Here is a 14,265-nt window from a genome sequence, read left to right on the forward strand (position 1 = left end):
TAGTAAGGAGGGGTGTACCTTCCTGGGTTAGTCAGGGTTTCAGCAATCCAGCTACTGATTCATCAGCACTCCTGCATTGGTCACAATCTGACTGTTTCACTGAGTCGACTTTTGAGTAATGCTCATCTATTTCCCAGCTGCTGTACCTCCTTTCCACCAGAGGGAGGTGAGAGGAAACGTAAGAGCATGAGTGGGTCATTGACCCTTTGAGCCGACTCCACCAAATTGCTTTGGCGTGGTCTCAGTTCATTTTATCCTGTTCGCACCCATAACATTTAACATATTTGTCTATCAAAAGTCTAATTCAGCCTTGAATAAATTGAAAGATCTCCCCTCCACACCCTCTGAGGAAGGGAATTCCACCCTCCAATTGACCTTCTGAGAGATTGATGTTCTCCTCGCTTCTGACTTATAAGGGTAACCTCCAATTTTTAAACAATGTCTCTTGGTTTTTGTCTCTCCCCACAAGAGGAAGCATCCTCTGGGGCATGCAGCCTATCTAGTTCCCTCAGCATTTTGTTTCAAGAAGATCACCCTTCATTCTTCTAAACTTCAGTGTTCCACCTTTCCTCAGGAGCGAAGTCCTAAATCAACTAAGCAAATGATGAATGCTCTTATATGTGCACTATTGCTTTTAGAAGAAAACAGCATTCGTAACTCGGTCAGAGTGGCACAGCACGGAAACAGACCCTTTGGTCCAACTCGTCCATGCCGACCAGATATTCTAAATTAATCCAGTCCCATTTGCGAACATTTGGCCCATATCCCTCTAAACCCTATCTATTCATGTACCTATCCATGTAGCTTTTAAATCTAATTGTGCCAGCCTCCACCTCTTCCTCCTGGCAGCTCATTCCATACACACACTAACCTCTGCATGCAAAAGTTGTCCCTTCAGTCCCTTTAAAATCTTTACTCACTCATTTTTAAAAAAAATTCTATCTTGCCTCAAGTACAAACTCTAACTTTACATGGAGGCAGTGACAAACCTACCATTGATAGCTGCACGTGTCATGTGCTCCAGGCTGCATTTGTTCTTACATGTGCTGGGTAACCTACTGATCAATCAAAACACTTTGGGCAGAAAGAAACTGAGCTTTATTTTAGTTTGTCACCAGTTGGATTTCTAAGATTGTTCCTGGTGTTTACCCTTCTGCCTCTTTAGATTTACCTTTGCCAGGAAAAAGGTCAATTCTCCAGAACAACTTGGGGGCATACAGTAAATTGTGACCTTACCAGTGATAGTGTGTCGCACGGAAGAAATTTTTAATAAAGGCATTTTCATCCCACTTCATTGTTGGAGAGGAACTATAGGAGATAGCTCCCAGGCTGTACTTCACTAGTGTGAGACAGTAAAGGGCAGTGAGAGCACTGAACACTGACAGCTTGAATATTAGCATTGAGGCAGAGTATGCATCCTCTTTTTTCTTCATTACGCTACACAGTCTATAAAACCATTAGACATAGGAGTGAAAGCAAGGCCCATAAAGTCCACTCCGCCATTCAATCGTGGCTGATGGGCATTTCAACTCCACTTACCCGCAGTCTCCCCATAGCCCATCATCCAGATCCTGAATATATAAAGTGAACAGTTTGCGGCTCCAACACTGAGCCCTGCAGGACACTGCTGTCATAGCTGCCATTCCTAAAACGAACCTTTTATCCCAACTCTCTGCCTTCTGTCAGACAGCCATCCTCAATCCATGCCAGTAGCTCACCTCTAACACCATGGGCCCTCAGCAGCCTTCCATGAGGCACCTTATTGGAATTCTAGATAGATAACATCCACTGTGTGTCCCTGGTCTAACCTACTTGTTACCTCTTCAAAGAATTCTAACAGGTTTGTCAGGCGCGACCTCCCCTTACTAAATCCATGCTGACTTGTTCTAATCCGACCCTGCCCTTCCAAGATTTTAGAAGTCTCATCCTTAACGATGGATTCTAGAATTTTACCTACAACAGAGATTAGGCTAATCAGCCTATAATTTTCCATCTTTTGTCTTGATTCTTTTTTGAACAAGGGGGTTACAACAGCGGTTTTCCAATCATCTGGGACTTTCCCTGACTCCCGTGATTTTTGAAAGATCACAATCAATGCCTCCACTATTTCCTCAGCTACCTCCCTCAACTCTAGGATGTAGCCCGTCAGGTCCAGGAGATTTATCAATTTTTAGATCTTTGAGCTTTTCGATCACTTTTTCTAATGGCTACCATACTCCACTCTGCCCCGACTCTCCTTAATTGTCTACCTCCAGTACAACTTAGTTACTGTTATTATTGGCTATTCTTTGCAGGTGATTATTTTCCATGAGTCTGAGAATAACAGATGAAGCTGTCTTGGGAGTTGAAGGGGCACTTGGGCATTTATCATGTGGGATGTCCAGTCATGTATTATTTCAAGTCATGCCTGGTCCTTTACCTCTGCATTTTGTCATTGCATCTCAAAATGCTGAGATCTCTCCTACATGGGTATACCTCCATCTGGTATGTCCATGCTTTGAGATCATAGCTGCATCATCTTCTGTTGTCTTTTAATACATACATGACACATTTATTTTCCATTGTCCTCTGCTGTGTTCTTCTCTGACTGAGCTAGCAGAAAACCTGTTGGGGGAGCCTGATATCTTGCTTCAAATGAACTTTTGTGGGAATTGCAATATGTGTTGTGACTGGGGAATACACTCAGAATTAGCATAAGCTTAAATCTGCATTATGTATGCACATAAGTGTGTTCACTGGACAAGTTTGGATAAATTAAGTGCTACCACTTCCCTTTATAGTATTTAGCAAGTAGGTTCTTGTCACCCTGAAGAAGGGCTTATGCCTGAAACGTCGATTCTCCTGCTCCTTGGATGCTGCCTGACCTGCACTTTTCAGCTCTACCCTGTTCAATGTGTTGATCTCATTCTGTAAGTCAACGTCAAAAGTTGTAGGGGGTCAGAACAGAGCCTTTGGGAAGGGCCCAGTCAGTAGTAGAGTTTCAGATTTAGCAGTGTTAGATTTTGCTATATGATATCTTTTGCTTTATGATCAAGGGGACTTGCAAAGTTGTGACCAAATCAGTGTTTTAATGCTAATGTTAATGCAGTACTCAAAACACAATCGCTCTGGATAAATGAAAGCATCCCTATTTTTATAAATGATAATTACATTCGCATTACTAGAGGGGAGAAAAGAAATTTAAAATTTGCATACTGATTTTCTTTTCTTTTTTTTTGTATAGCCTGCATCTGCCAGGGGAATTGGCATTCAAGTAATTCACAGGTGGAATCAAATCCCCAAAAAACGACCTCTGCTAGTTCAGAAGTATGAATTTATTTCTGTATGAAGTGTATATTTTATATCTTTGGTAAGATAAAGCATGTCGGTGTGAATTTATACAGATTTAAATGTTTGTCACTTGTAGGAGTAAGAGAAAATTTCAGAAAGTAAAGATTTTTGTACCTGGAACAGTCTAAGTATAAGCAGAGGGAAGGAAAATTGGCAGAGGACAAAGAGAAATGATAGCCCTTGAACTGTACAGCACACTCAATTTCACTATTATTTTTAAATGGGAAAACTGCAAACTTTTTAAAGAGGCGAAAGAGAGCAGGAACTCTTAGGCTATCTGTTTAATGAGTTTTTGAGATGGTGCTGGAATCCATCGTCATGAACAGAGGGATGACCACTTGGAAGGTATGTAAGCATATGAGAAAGTTGCCATGGTTTTGTAGAGAGAGCCACAGACGTGGTTATTAGGCAGTTTACTATGGATGTTGTCTGTGTAGACTTTCAGAAAGCATTTGATGAGAGTTTTGCATGAGAGGTCATCAGCAAAAATAAGAGACCTGGAATTGGAGATAATCTTGATATTGCTTGGAAATTAGTTTTGGAGAAAGAAAGCAGGAATCAAAGGAATGTTCTCAGCTGGGATGTAACTAGTAGTGCTCCCCCACAAATCCATACTGAGGTGCAGCGTTTCATCATGTATTGAAGAATGTTAAAATGTTTCAGAATGTTGTATCCCCAAATTTGAAGATTGCATTATGATAAGAGGCACATTAGGGTGTGTACATAGCAGGAAGTGCCCCCAGCTTGCAACTATCTATGGGAGCTGGAATTCATTGTGTGCAAAAATGAAGGAACACCATTTTAGATCTGAGAAAATTAAATGGACTGTGAATTGTGAGACGTTATTAGGATCTTTGGAAGAGCAGGTGCATTTAGCTGTCATATGCCTGAACTTGTAGCAAAATTGTTAATTGACTGTTGACTTTTACCTTGAGCTGGTTGGAATACAAAATTAGTGGGATTAGATTAGATTATTTACAGATTAGATTACTTACAGTGTGGAAACAGGCCCTTCGGCCCAACAAGTCCACACTGACCCGCCGAAGCGCAATCCACTCATACCCCTACATTTACCCCTTTTTACCTAACACTACGGGCAATTTAGCATGGCCAATTCACCTAATCTGCACATCTTTGTGACTGTGGGAGGAAACCGGAGCACCCGGAGGAAACCCACGCAGACACGGGGAGAATGTGCAAACTCCACACAGTCAGTCGCCTGAGTCGGGAATTGAACCCAGCTCCCAGGCACTGTGAGGCAGCAGTGCTAACCACTGTGCCACCGTGCCGCCCAGTTGTGCTTCAGTTGTGCAGAACCTTGGTCAGGTCATAGAGCTGTATAGCACAGAAACAGATCCTTCGATCCAACTTGTCCATGCCAACCTAATCTAGTCCCAATTGCCAGCCCATATCCCTCTAAACCCTTCCTATTCATATACCCATCCAGATGCCTTTTAAATGTTGTAATTGTACCAGCCTCGATTACTTCCTCTGGCAGTTCATTCCATACACGCACCACCCCCTGCATGAAAGTGTTGCCCCTTAGGCCTCTTTTATTTCTTTCCTCACTCACCCTAAACCTATGCCCTCTTGTTCTGGACTCTCTAGCTCAAGGAAAAGACCTTGTCTATTTACCCTATCAAACCTCTATAAGGTCACTCCTCAGCCTCTGATGCTCCAGGGAAACAGCCCCAGCCTCCTATTTGGAGAATGGCCTATTTCTGTTGCTACAATCAGCCCACCAGGACTGGCCTGCCATTCTAGATCATGGCTGATTGCCTCCATATAAATACCATTTTCCTGCATTATCGCCGTATCACTTAATATCATTAGTCTCTAAAAACTGATTTATTTCAATCTTGAACCTTCCTAGTGATAGAATTTCCACAGCCCTTTGGGATAGGCGATTCCAAACATTCATCACCTCTTGAGTGAAGAAATTGCTTTTCATCTCCGTCACAAATGGTCTACCTGTTATCCTGAGATTATGTCCCCTGGTTCTAGAATCACCAGCCATCAAGAGCATCCTACCTATTTCACTTTGTCATGCTCTGTCGGAACTTTTTAAGTTTCAGTGAGATCACCTTTCATTGTTTGCAACTCTAGAGAATCAAGATCCAGTTTCATCAATCTGTTCTCCTAAGACAAGCCCACCATCCCAGGGATCAATCTGGTGAACCTCCATGTCAAGTATATCCTTCCTTTTGAAACGGGGACACAAACTGTATGCACTGTTCCACGTGTGACTCAACAAGGCTGCAGCAAGAATCTTTACTTCTGTCCTTAAATCCCCTTGAAATGTGTTCACAAATGCCATTTTCCTTGCTGCATCTACAAGCTAGTTTTTAGTGACTTGAGGATAAGGACATCTAAATTCTTTTGGACATCATTTCTCAACACCCCCTGCATTTGAGAAATATTCTGCCTTTGTTTTTTGTTCCTATCAAAGTCAGTAATTTTGCTCTTGCAAGATATTTCATCTGTCATGGCCAAACTCTTCTTGAAAGCTCCTTGCCCCAACTCTCAGTTCATACCTAGTTTTGTGTCATCAACAGATTTGGAAGTATCGTAATTACTCCCTGCATCCAAATTAAGATTGTGAATAGCTGTGGACTGAGCATAGAGCCTTGCAATGCCCCACCAGTAATAGCCTACCACATGTGATCTGCTTATTCCTACTTTCTACTTTCTGTCTGTCTGTCTGTTATTGAATCCTCAATTCATACCAATGAATTCACCCAATGCCACATGCTCTAATTTTATTTACTAACTTCCTGTGGGACCTTATCAAAAGCCTTCTAAAGTATAATTCCTTGGTTCTCCTTTGTCTGTGCTGTCACAGAAATCTTAAAAATGTGACACCTGGATTTGGAGATACATTTGTGATATTTGACCCACTGTTCCTCAAATAATGATCATTACCTAGTGCCAGTGTCCTGCCTTTTCTCCATTCATTTGCACGTTATTTTTATCCAAATAGTTATCCAGTGCCCTTTTGAATGCCTCAGTTGAACCACCTCCACCATACTTCCTGGTAGTGCATTCCCACAGGTGGAAAAGTTAGTGACATCCTCAAAAAAAGCTTTGTCAAACATAATTTTACTTCCATATTTTCATGTTGATTCTGTTCAATGTTGCCAATTTTTGCTAAATATCCTGTTACCACTTATGATAGATTTTAATTATTTTCCTAATACAGACATCAAGTTAACCGAGCTGTAATTCATCTCTCCCTCTTCCTCCCTTCTTAAATGGCAAGATTACTTTTGCTAATCAGAACAAAAAAAAGCAAAGAAAATTTACAGGCCGTTCGGCCTCCAAGCCTGAGCCGATCCAAATGTAATGTCTAAACCTGTCGGTCAATTCCTAAGCATCTGTATCCCTCTGCTCCCCACCTACTCATGCATTTGTCCAGACACATCTTAAATGAATCTACCGTGCCTGCCTCTACCACCTCTGCTGGCAGCGTGTTCCAAACGCCCACCACCCTCTGTGTGAAGTACTTGCCGCGTGTATCCCCTTAAACTTTCCACCTTGCACTTTGAAAGCGTGACCTCTCGTTATTGAATCCTTCATCCTGGGAAAAAGGCTGTCTCTATCCACCCTGTCTATACCCTTCATGATTTTGTAAATCACAATCAGGTCCCCCTCTCAATCTCCTTTTTTCTAATGAAAATAAACCTAACCTACTCGACCTTTCTTCATAGCTAGCACCTTCCATACCAGGCAACATCCTCGTAGACCTTCTCTGCACACACTTCAAAGCATCCGCATCTTTTTGGTAATGTGGCGACCAGAACTGTACACAGTATTCTAAATGCGGCCGAACCAATGTCTTGTACAATTTTAACATGACTTGCCAGCTCTTATGCTCAATATGCCGTCCACTGAAGGCAAGCATACTATATGCCGCCTTGACCACTCTATCCACCTGTGCAGCAACCTTCAGGGTACAATGGACCTGCACTCCCAGATCTCTCTGCCCATCAACTTTTCCCAAGGCTCTTCCGTTCATTGTATAATTCACTCTAGAATTAGTCTTGTCTAAATTCATCACCTCACATTTTTCTGGATTGAAACCATCTGCCACTTTTCCACCCAATCTCCAGTCTATCTATATCCTCCTGTAATCTCTGACAGTCTCTTATGCTTTCTGTTACTCCACCAATTTTCATGTCATCTGCAAACTTGCTGATTATATCAACAGTGCCCTCTTCCAGATCATTTATGTATATTACAAACAGCAGTGACCCAATACAGACTCCTGTGGAACACCACTGGTTACCTTTCTCCATTTCGAGAAACTCCCTTCAACTACTACTCTCTGTCTCCTGTTGCTCAACCAGTTCTTTACCCACCTAGCTAGAATACCCTGCACACCATGTGACTTCACTTTCTCCATTAACTACCATGGGGAACCTTATCAAACGCCTTACTAAAGTCCATGTGTATGACATCAACAGCCTTCCTTCATCTCTCAACTTGATCGCTTCCTCAAAGAACTCATTAAGTTGGTAAGGCACGATCTCCCTTGCACAAAACCATGTTGCCTATCATTGATAAGCCCATTCTTTTCAAAATATAAATAGATCCTATCTCTTAGTACCTTCTCCAGCAACTTTCCCACCACTGATGTCAAGCTCACTGGTCTGTAGTTACCTAGAATATCCCTACTACCCTCCTTGTACAAGGGGGACAACATGAGCAACCCTCCACATCTTCCCTACTTACGTCAATGTGATCAAGACTAATCAAACTTCTATCTCTAATCTCAACATTTATCATGTTCCTCTCCTCAGTGAACACTGATGCAAAGTAATCATTCAGAATCTCACCCATTCTCTCAAGTTCGGCACACACAGCCTTCCTTTGTTATCCTTTAGTGGACCAATCCTTTCTCTAGTTGCCCGCTTGCTCCTTATATTAAAATAAAATGCTTTGGGATTCTCCTTAATTATGCTCGCTAAAGCTATTTCATGACCCCTTTAGGCCGCATGATTCCTTGTTTATGACTTGTCCTACTCTTCCGACATTCTTCCAGGGCCTGTTCTGTTCTTAGCTGCCCAGACCTTATGTATGCTTCCCTTTTCCTCTTGGCTAGTTGTACAATTTCTACTGTCATCCACGGTTCACGAATCTTGCCCTTCCGATCCTTTGCCTTCAACGGGACATGCTTATCCTGCACTATCTTTAACCTATCTTTGAAAGTCTCTCACATCTCAAATGTGGACTTCCCTTCAAATAGCTGTGTCCAATCCACATTTTTGAGCTCCTGCCTAATTTTGATATAATTGGGCTTGGCCCAGTTTAGTACTCTTCCCTTAGGACCAAACTCATCTTTATCTACGAGTATTCTAAAACTTACAGAATTGTGGTCACTGTTCCCAAAAAAATCCCCCACCGCAACTTCTACCAACTGGCCTGGCTCATTCCCCGGTACCAGGTCCAATATGATTAGATTACGTAGTATGGATACAGGCCCTTCGGCCAAACAAGTCCACACCGACCCGCCGAAGTGCAACCCACCCAGACCCATTCCCCTACATTTACCCCTTCACCTAACACTATGGGCAATTTAGCATGGCCAATTCACCTAACCTGCAGATTTTTGGACTGTGGGAGGAACCCGGAGCACCCGGAGGAAACCCACGCAGATACAGGGAGAATGTGTAAACTCCACACAGACAGTCGCCTGAGGCGGGAATTGAACCCGGGTCTCTGGCGCTGTGAGGCAGCAGTGCTAACCACTGAGCCACCATGCTGCCCATTCCCATGTCAGACTATTGACACACTGCTCTAGAAAACTCTCCTGGACACTTCTTACAAATTCTACCCCATCCAGACCTCTGATGTTAAGTGTATCCCAGTCAATGTTGGGAAAATTAAAATCTCCCATCACCACTACCCTATTGCCTCTACATCTTTCCATAATCTGTTTACCTATTTGTTCTTCTACCTCATGCTTACTTTTGGGATGTCTGTAATACAGCCCCAACAGTGTAACTGCACCCTTCTTATTTCTCAGCTCCACCCATAATGCCTCACTACCCAAGCCTGCCATAGTGTGCTCCTTTATCACCGCTGTGATATTGTCCTTGACCAGCAATGCAGCTCCACCCCCCACCCCCCCCCCCCCCCTCTCCTTTTACTTCCCTCCCTGTCCTGTCTGAAGCATCTATATCCAGGAACATTTAATTGTCAATCATCATGCCCTTCCTTCAACCAAGTCTCTGTGATTGCAATAACGTCATACTTCCAGGCATCAATCCAAGCCCTAAGTTCATCTGCCTTACACACTATACTCTTTGCATTAAAGTAGATGCATTTCAGGCCACCAGTTTTTTTTTGCGCTCTGCCTACTCTTTCCTTTATTAATTCTATCTTCATAATTCTTACAGTCTCCATCTCGCTGCCTACTTGTTTTCTCTTCTGGTTCTGAGCCCCCTGCCACATTAGTTTAAAATCTCCCCAACGGCAGTAGCAAAACCTCCCCCAAGGACATTGGTTCCGGTCTGGTTCAGATATAGACCGTCCATTTTGTAATCGTCCCACCCTCCCCAGAACCGGTCCCAATGTCCAACAAGCCTTGAAACCATTGAAGCTGAGCAAATGTACAAATGCAACTGCGAAATCTTGGAGTAAAGAATTAATTTGCTGCCTTAAGGCTTGATCTGTTGGCTCTGTTTACAAAGTGTTGATATTACTAATAATGTCTTATTTTGCTTTTCAGTAAATTATTGTAAATTCCATTTTTTTTTCTTCACTCTAGATACTTGCACAAACCCTACCTCATTGGCGAGAGCAAGTTTGATTTGAGAATTTACGTGTACGTGACCTCTTATGATCCTCTTCGGATCTATGTGTTTACAGACGGCTTGGTCCGTTTTGCAAGCTGCAAGTAAGTTCAAAAAGAGCAAGGTTAGAGAGAGGAAATGGATAATCACTTACTTGTAATTTGTGTCTGCTGGGGCTTGTGATGTAGTTGGTCTTGCCTGAAATACTAGTCTCCTTTTCTCAAAGGCATTGATATCTTTAAATTAAAGTTATAGAAAATATTTAAATTCATATAAACCTGCCTCACCAACTTCTGATGTGGAATTCTGTCCTAAAAGGATGACCTCTAATATTTGAAACTGATAGGAAAGGTTTAGAAGGATATGAGACACGTGCAAGGAACTGGGGTTAGCGTTGATGGACATTTTGGTCGGCTTGGCCAAAGGGCCTTTCTACATGTTGTAGGACTCCTATGACTCTCCTCTCGTAGCTCTGCGCTTGCTCATCAAAATAAAGATCCTTTTCCTTTCATAGATTCTAAGTGTTTTTGATACTTTGATTAGATCACTCCACGTTTTTCTAAAATCTAAAAAGCAGCCATGCCTGTCTAACCTGTCCTCATAAACAACTTGCTCATTCCCAGCGTCAATCTAATAAACCTCCCCTGAATAGTCTCCAATAGTGAGTTTTGAGAAGATTTGTAGCTCAGGTTGAGCTTCTGGATGTAAGTTTGCTAGCTGAGCTGGAAGGTTTGTTTTCAGACATTTCGTCACCGTACTAGGTAACATCATCAGTGAGCCTCTGGTTGAAGCACTGGTGGTATGGCATTCCAACTAGAACTCTATCATATTGACTTGGATCCCATTTACCATCCCCTGAGAAAAAGAACAGGGAATGATGTCACATGAAATTACATCACTAACCCAAGGAAACCTAAACACACAAATAGAAAGCGGGCCGTGCCACCAGTGCTGCTTCCAGAGGTTCACTGACGATGTTACCTAGTATGGTGACGAAATGTCTGAAAACAAACCTTCCAGCTCATTGAGCAAACCTACATCCAGTCTCCAATATGTTCACACTCTTTGCTAACTAAGGCGATCAAAACTACACTCATGCATAAGGATGTAGGTGAAATGCTCTCCATTTGCCAGATGATTCCAGCCTCAACAGCATTCTGCACTTCCAGTTCAAAGCGGTCAGTACTGTAATAGCAGTGCAGTATTGATTGGTATAATGTGCTTTGGTCTTTGCCTCTAATATTTTAATTGTAGGTCCCTCTGCACTGTGGGTAATATTATTTTTTTGTTCTGCTGCCCAGGTATTCGTCTTCCATGAAGAGCCTTGGTAACAAGTTTATGCACCTTACAAACTACAGTGTGAATAAACTAAATGCAGAGTACAAGCCCAACAGCGATGGAAAGCTCTGTCAAGGTCACAAATGGTAAGCATGTAGGTCTTCTGGGGCTCTTGGTTATATTCAATTAACCCATTGTGTGTTAATACCAAGAGTTTATTGATTAGGTTTTATGCTGCTGACTCTTTGTAGCTTTGTGATGTCTCAACAGCCCTTCCTTGGGTATTTCTCAACAGCAACCTAATTTCAAACTTTGTTGTTTTCTCACTCTGCTTTCTCTCCCCTTTGCAGCATATCTCATCTATTTTGTTTATGCTAAGATTGTGTACCTGTAAATTTTCTTTGGTTTTCTTACTGCTCTGCACAATATCCATCTTCCATGTATTTTCATTCTGCTGAAATTGAGACAACATTCAAATCTCCTTGTCTCCCTTTTATCTTCCCTTTTCTACAACCTACAGACCTTTTTCAAAGTACACCATTTCTGGGGTGTATAGATCAAAAGCTTTGTGGTTCAGTTCATGGCCTGAGTTGATGTTTCCCTGCTTCCCTATAGGAGCCTTAAGGCATTGTGGGCATACCTGAGTCAGAAGGGAGTGAGGACTGACCTATTGTGGGAGCAAATAAAGGATGTGATCATCAAAACCATTATTGCGTGAGTAATGAGAGGGATCTTAATGCGGAGCAACTGTAAACTGCAAGAATTAAAGATTGTAACTAAATGTAGTCCTCCTCAAACAAAGTTAGCACCCATGTTGTTTATGTAATGAGGAGGAGAACTTTTATGTTGAATGACCTTTTATAAGTAAATTTTATCAAATTAAACATTGAGAAGACTGAAGCTAAAAATTCTCCCCTGACTGCAACATCGTATCCTATCCTGAATCTGTTTCTTTTTGTTTTGTCCAGCTGCTATCTGAAGCTAAACTGGTTGCTTTGCAGAATAATTGCTATTTGTAACAGATTTATTTGATCAACACCTTAGTTTATAGACCAAGGCTGCCTACTTTGTGATCTAACTTGGGTTCTCACCTCATTCAATCTAATGCCTTTATGATCTCCAGAATTGCCTATTCCAATTCTCACCTGTCTAACCCACTCCATCCTCTTCCTTAGTAAAAACGTTATCCAAAACCTTTCCTGCAGCCGACCCTGCATCAAAACGTACTATCAACCCTATCCATGCATCTCGTAATTTTATAGACTTCTGTCAAGTCTCCCCTCAGCCTCTTGTGCTCCAGTGAAAAGAAGCAGAGCTTTTTTTCACCTGTCCTAGTTCATACCCTCTAATCCAGGCAACATTCTGGGTAAACCTCTTCCACATTCTCACTAAAGCCTCCATATCCTTTCTGTAACGTGGTGACCAGAACTGAATGCAGTACTCCACGTGTGGCCTAACTCAAGTTTTAGAAAGCTACAATGTGACATCCTGACTTTTGTACTCAGTTCCTTAACCAATAAAGGCAAGCATGCCATATGCTGCCTTCACCACTGTATCTACTTGCGTGACCACTATCAGGGATTTATAGACTTGAACCCCAAGTTCTTTCTGTACATCAATGCTGTTCAGAGTCCTGCCAGTAACTGTATGTTTTTCCTAAACATTTGATCTCCCAAAGTGCAGCACCTCCCACTTAACTGGATTAAACTCAGTCTGCCATTTCTCTGCTGATAACTGCAACTATTCTGTATCTCACTGTATCCTTAGGCAATCTTCTACACCATCCACTACTCCACTGATCTTTGTATAGTCTGCAAACTTACTAACCCACCCATTTACATTTTCATCCATGCCACTTATATATATCACAAACAGCAGAGGTCCTAGTGCAAATTCTTGCATAACACCATTATTGATGGATCCCTAACCAGAAAAACACCCTTCGACCACCTTCTGCCTTCTCTGGGCAAGCCAATTTTGAATCCAAGCAGCCAAGTCACTGTGGATCCCATGCGTATTAATCTTTTGGATGAATCCACCATGAAGAACCTTGTTGAAAGCCTTACTGAAATCCATGAGGTCAACAACATCTTCTCTACCCTCATTGATCATCACATCAAAATTCAGTCAAGTTAGTAGGACGTGACCTGCCCCACACAAAGCCATGCTGATTGCCCCTAATTAGTCATGCTTTTTCAAACACACTCAATCTTATCCCTATGAATTCTGTCAAGTAGCTTCTCAACCACTGATGTGAAACTCATCGGTCTATAGTTTCTTGGATTATCCCTACTTCCCTTCTTGAACAGAGGAACAACATTAGCTACTCACCAGTGAGTAGCAAAGATACAAAGGTCTTGATGAAGGCCCCAGCAGTCTCCTCTCTTGCCTCTCTTGCCTCTCTCAATATCCTAGTTAGGTACTATAAGGCCCTGCGGACTTAACCACCTTAATACTCTTTAAGAGATCCAGCATCGCTTCTTCCATGATCTCAAAATGCCCTAGCGTATGAGTATGTGCCACACTAATCTCACTATCCTCCATACCCTTCTCCTGGGTTAATACTGATGCAAAGTACTCTTTTAGGATTTCACCCACATCCTCTGCCTCCAAGCACAAGTTCCCTCTTTTATCCTTGTGGTCCATCCTTCTCTCTGTTATCATCATGTTTTTAATGTATGTATAGAATCCTTCGGGATTCTCTTTAACCTTACTTGCCAAGGTCATGGCCCCTTCTTGCTCTTCTTATTCCCTGCTTGAGTTCTTTCCTGCTTTCTTTATATTCCTCATGGGCCCTGCCGATTTTAGCTTCTTATTCCTTATATATGCTTTTTTGACCAAATTCACAACATCCCTTGTTATC

The 14,265-nt window shown here is 42.1% G+C and overlaps 1 protein-coding gene across 2 annotated transcripts in view; it reads left to right on the plus strand.

Annotated features, from left to right (window-relative positions):
- Positions 1–14,265, plus strand: part of ttll4 (tubulin tyrosine ligase-like family, member 4) — a 109,977-nt gene that overhangs the window by 70,811 nt on the left and 24,901 nt on the right. For both annotated transcript variants that reach the window (XM_043694273.2, XM_087989346.1), the window contains exons 9-12: positions 3,224–3,306; positions 10,100–10,228; positions 11,426–11,548; positions 12,018–12,116. In XM_043694273.2, the coding sequence (XP_043550208.1) occupies positions 3,224–3,306; positions 10,100–10,228; positions 11,426–11,548; positions 12,018–12,116 (434 nt within the window). The remainder of the gene's footprint in view (positions 1–3,223; positions 3,307–10,099; positions 10,229–11,425; positions 11,549–12,017; positions 12,117–14,265) is intronic.

The sequence above is a fragment of the Chiloscyllium plagiosum genome, unplaced genomic scaffold (genome assembly GCF_037043375.1).
Source record: "Chiloscyllium plagiosum isolate Xiang-an unplaced genomic scaffold, Cpla_swu_hap1 HiC_scaffold_7, whole genome shotgun sequence".
Classification (NCBI taxonomy): domain Eukaryota; kingdom Metazoa; phylum Chordata; class Chondrichthyes; order Orectolobiformes; family Hemiscylliidae; genus Chiloscyllium; species Chiloscyllium plagiosum.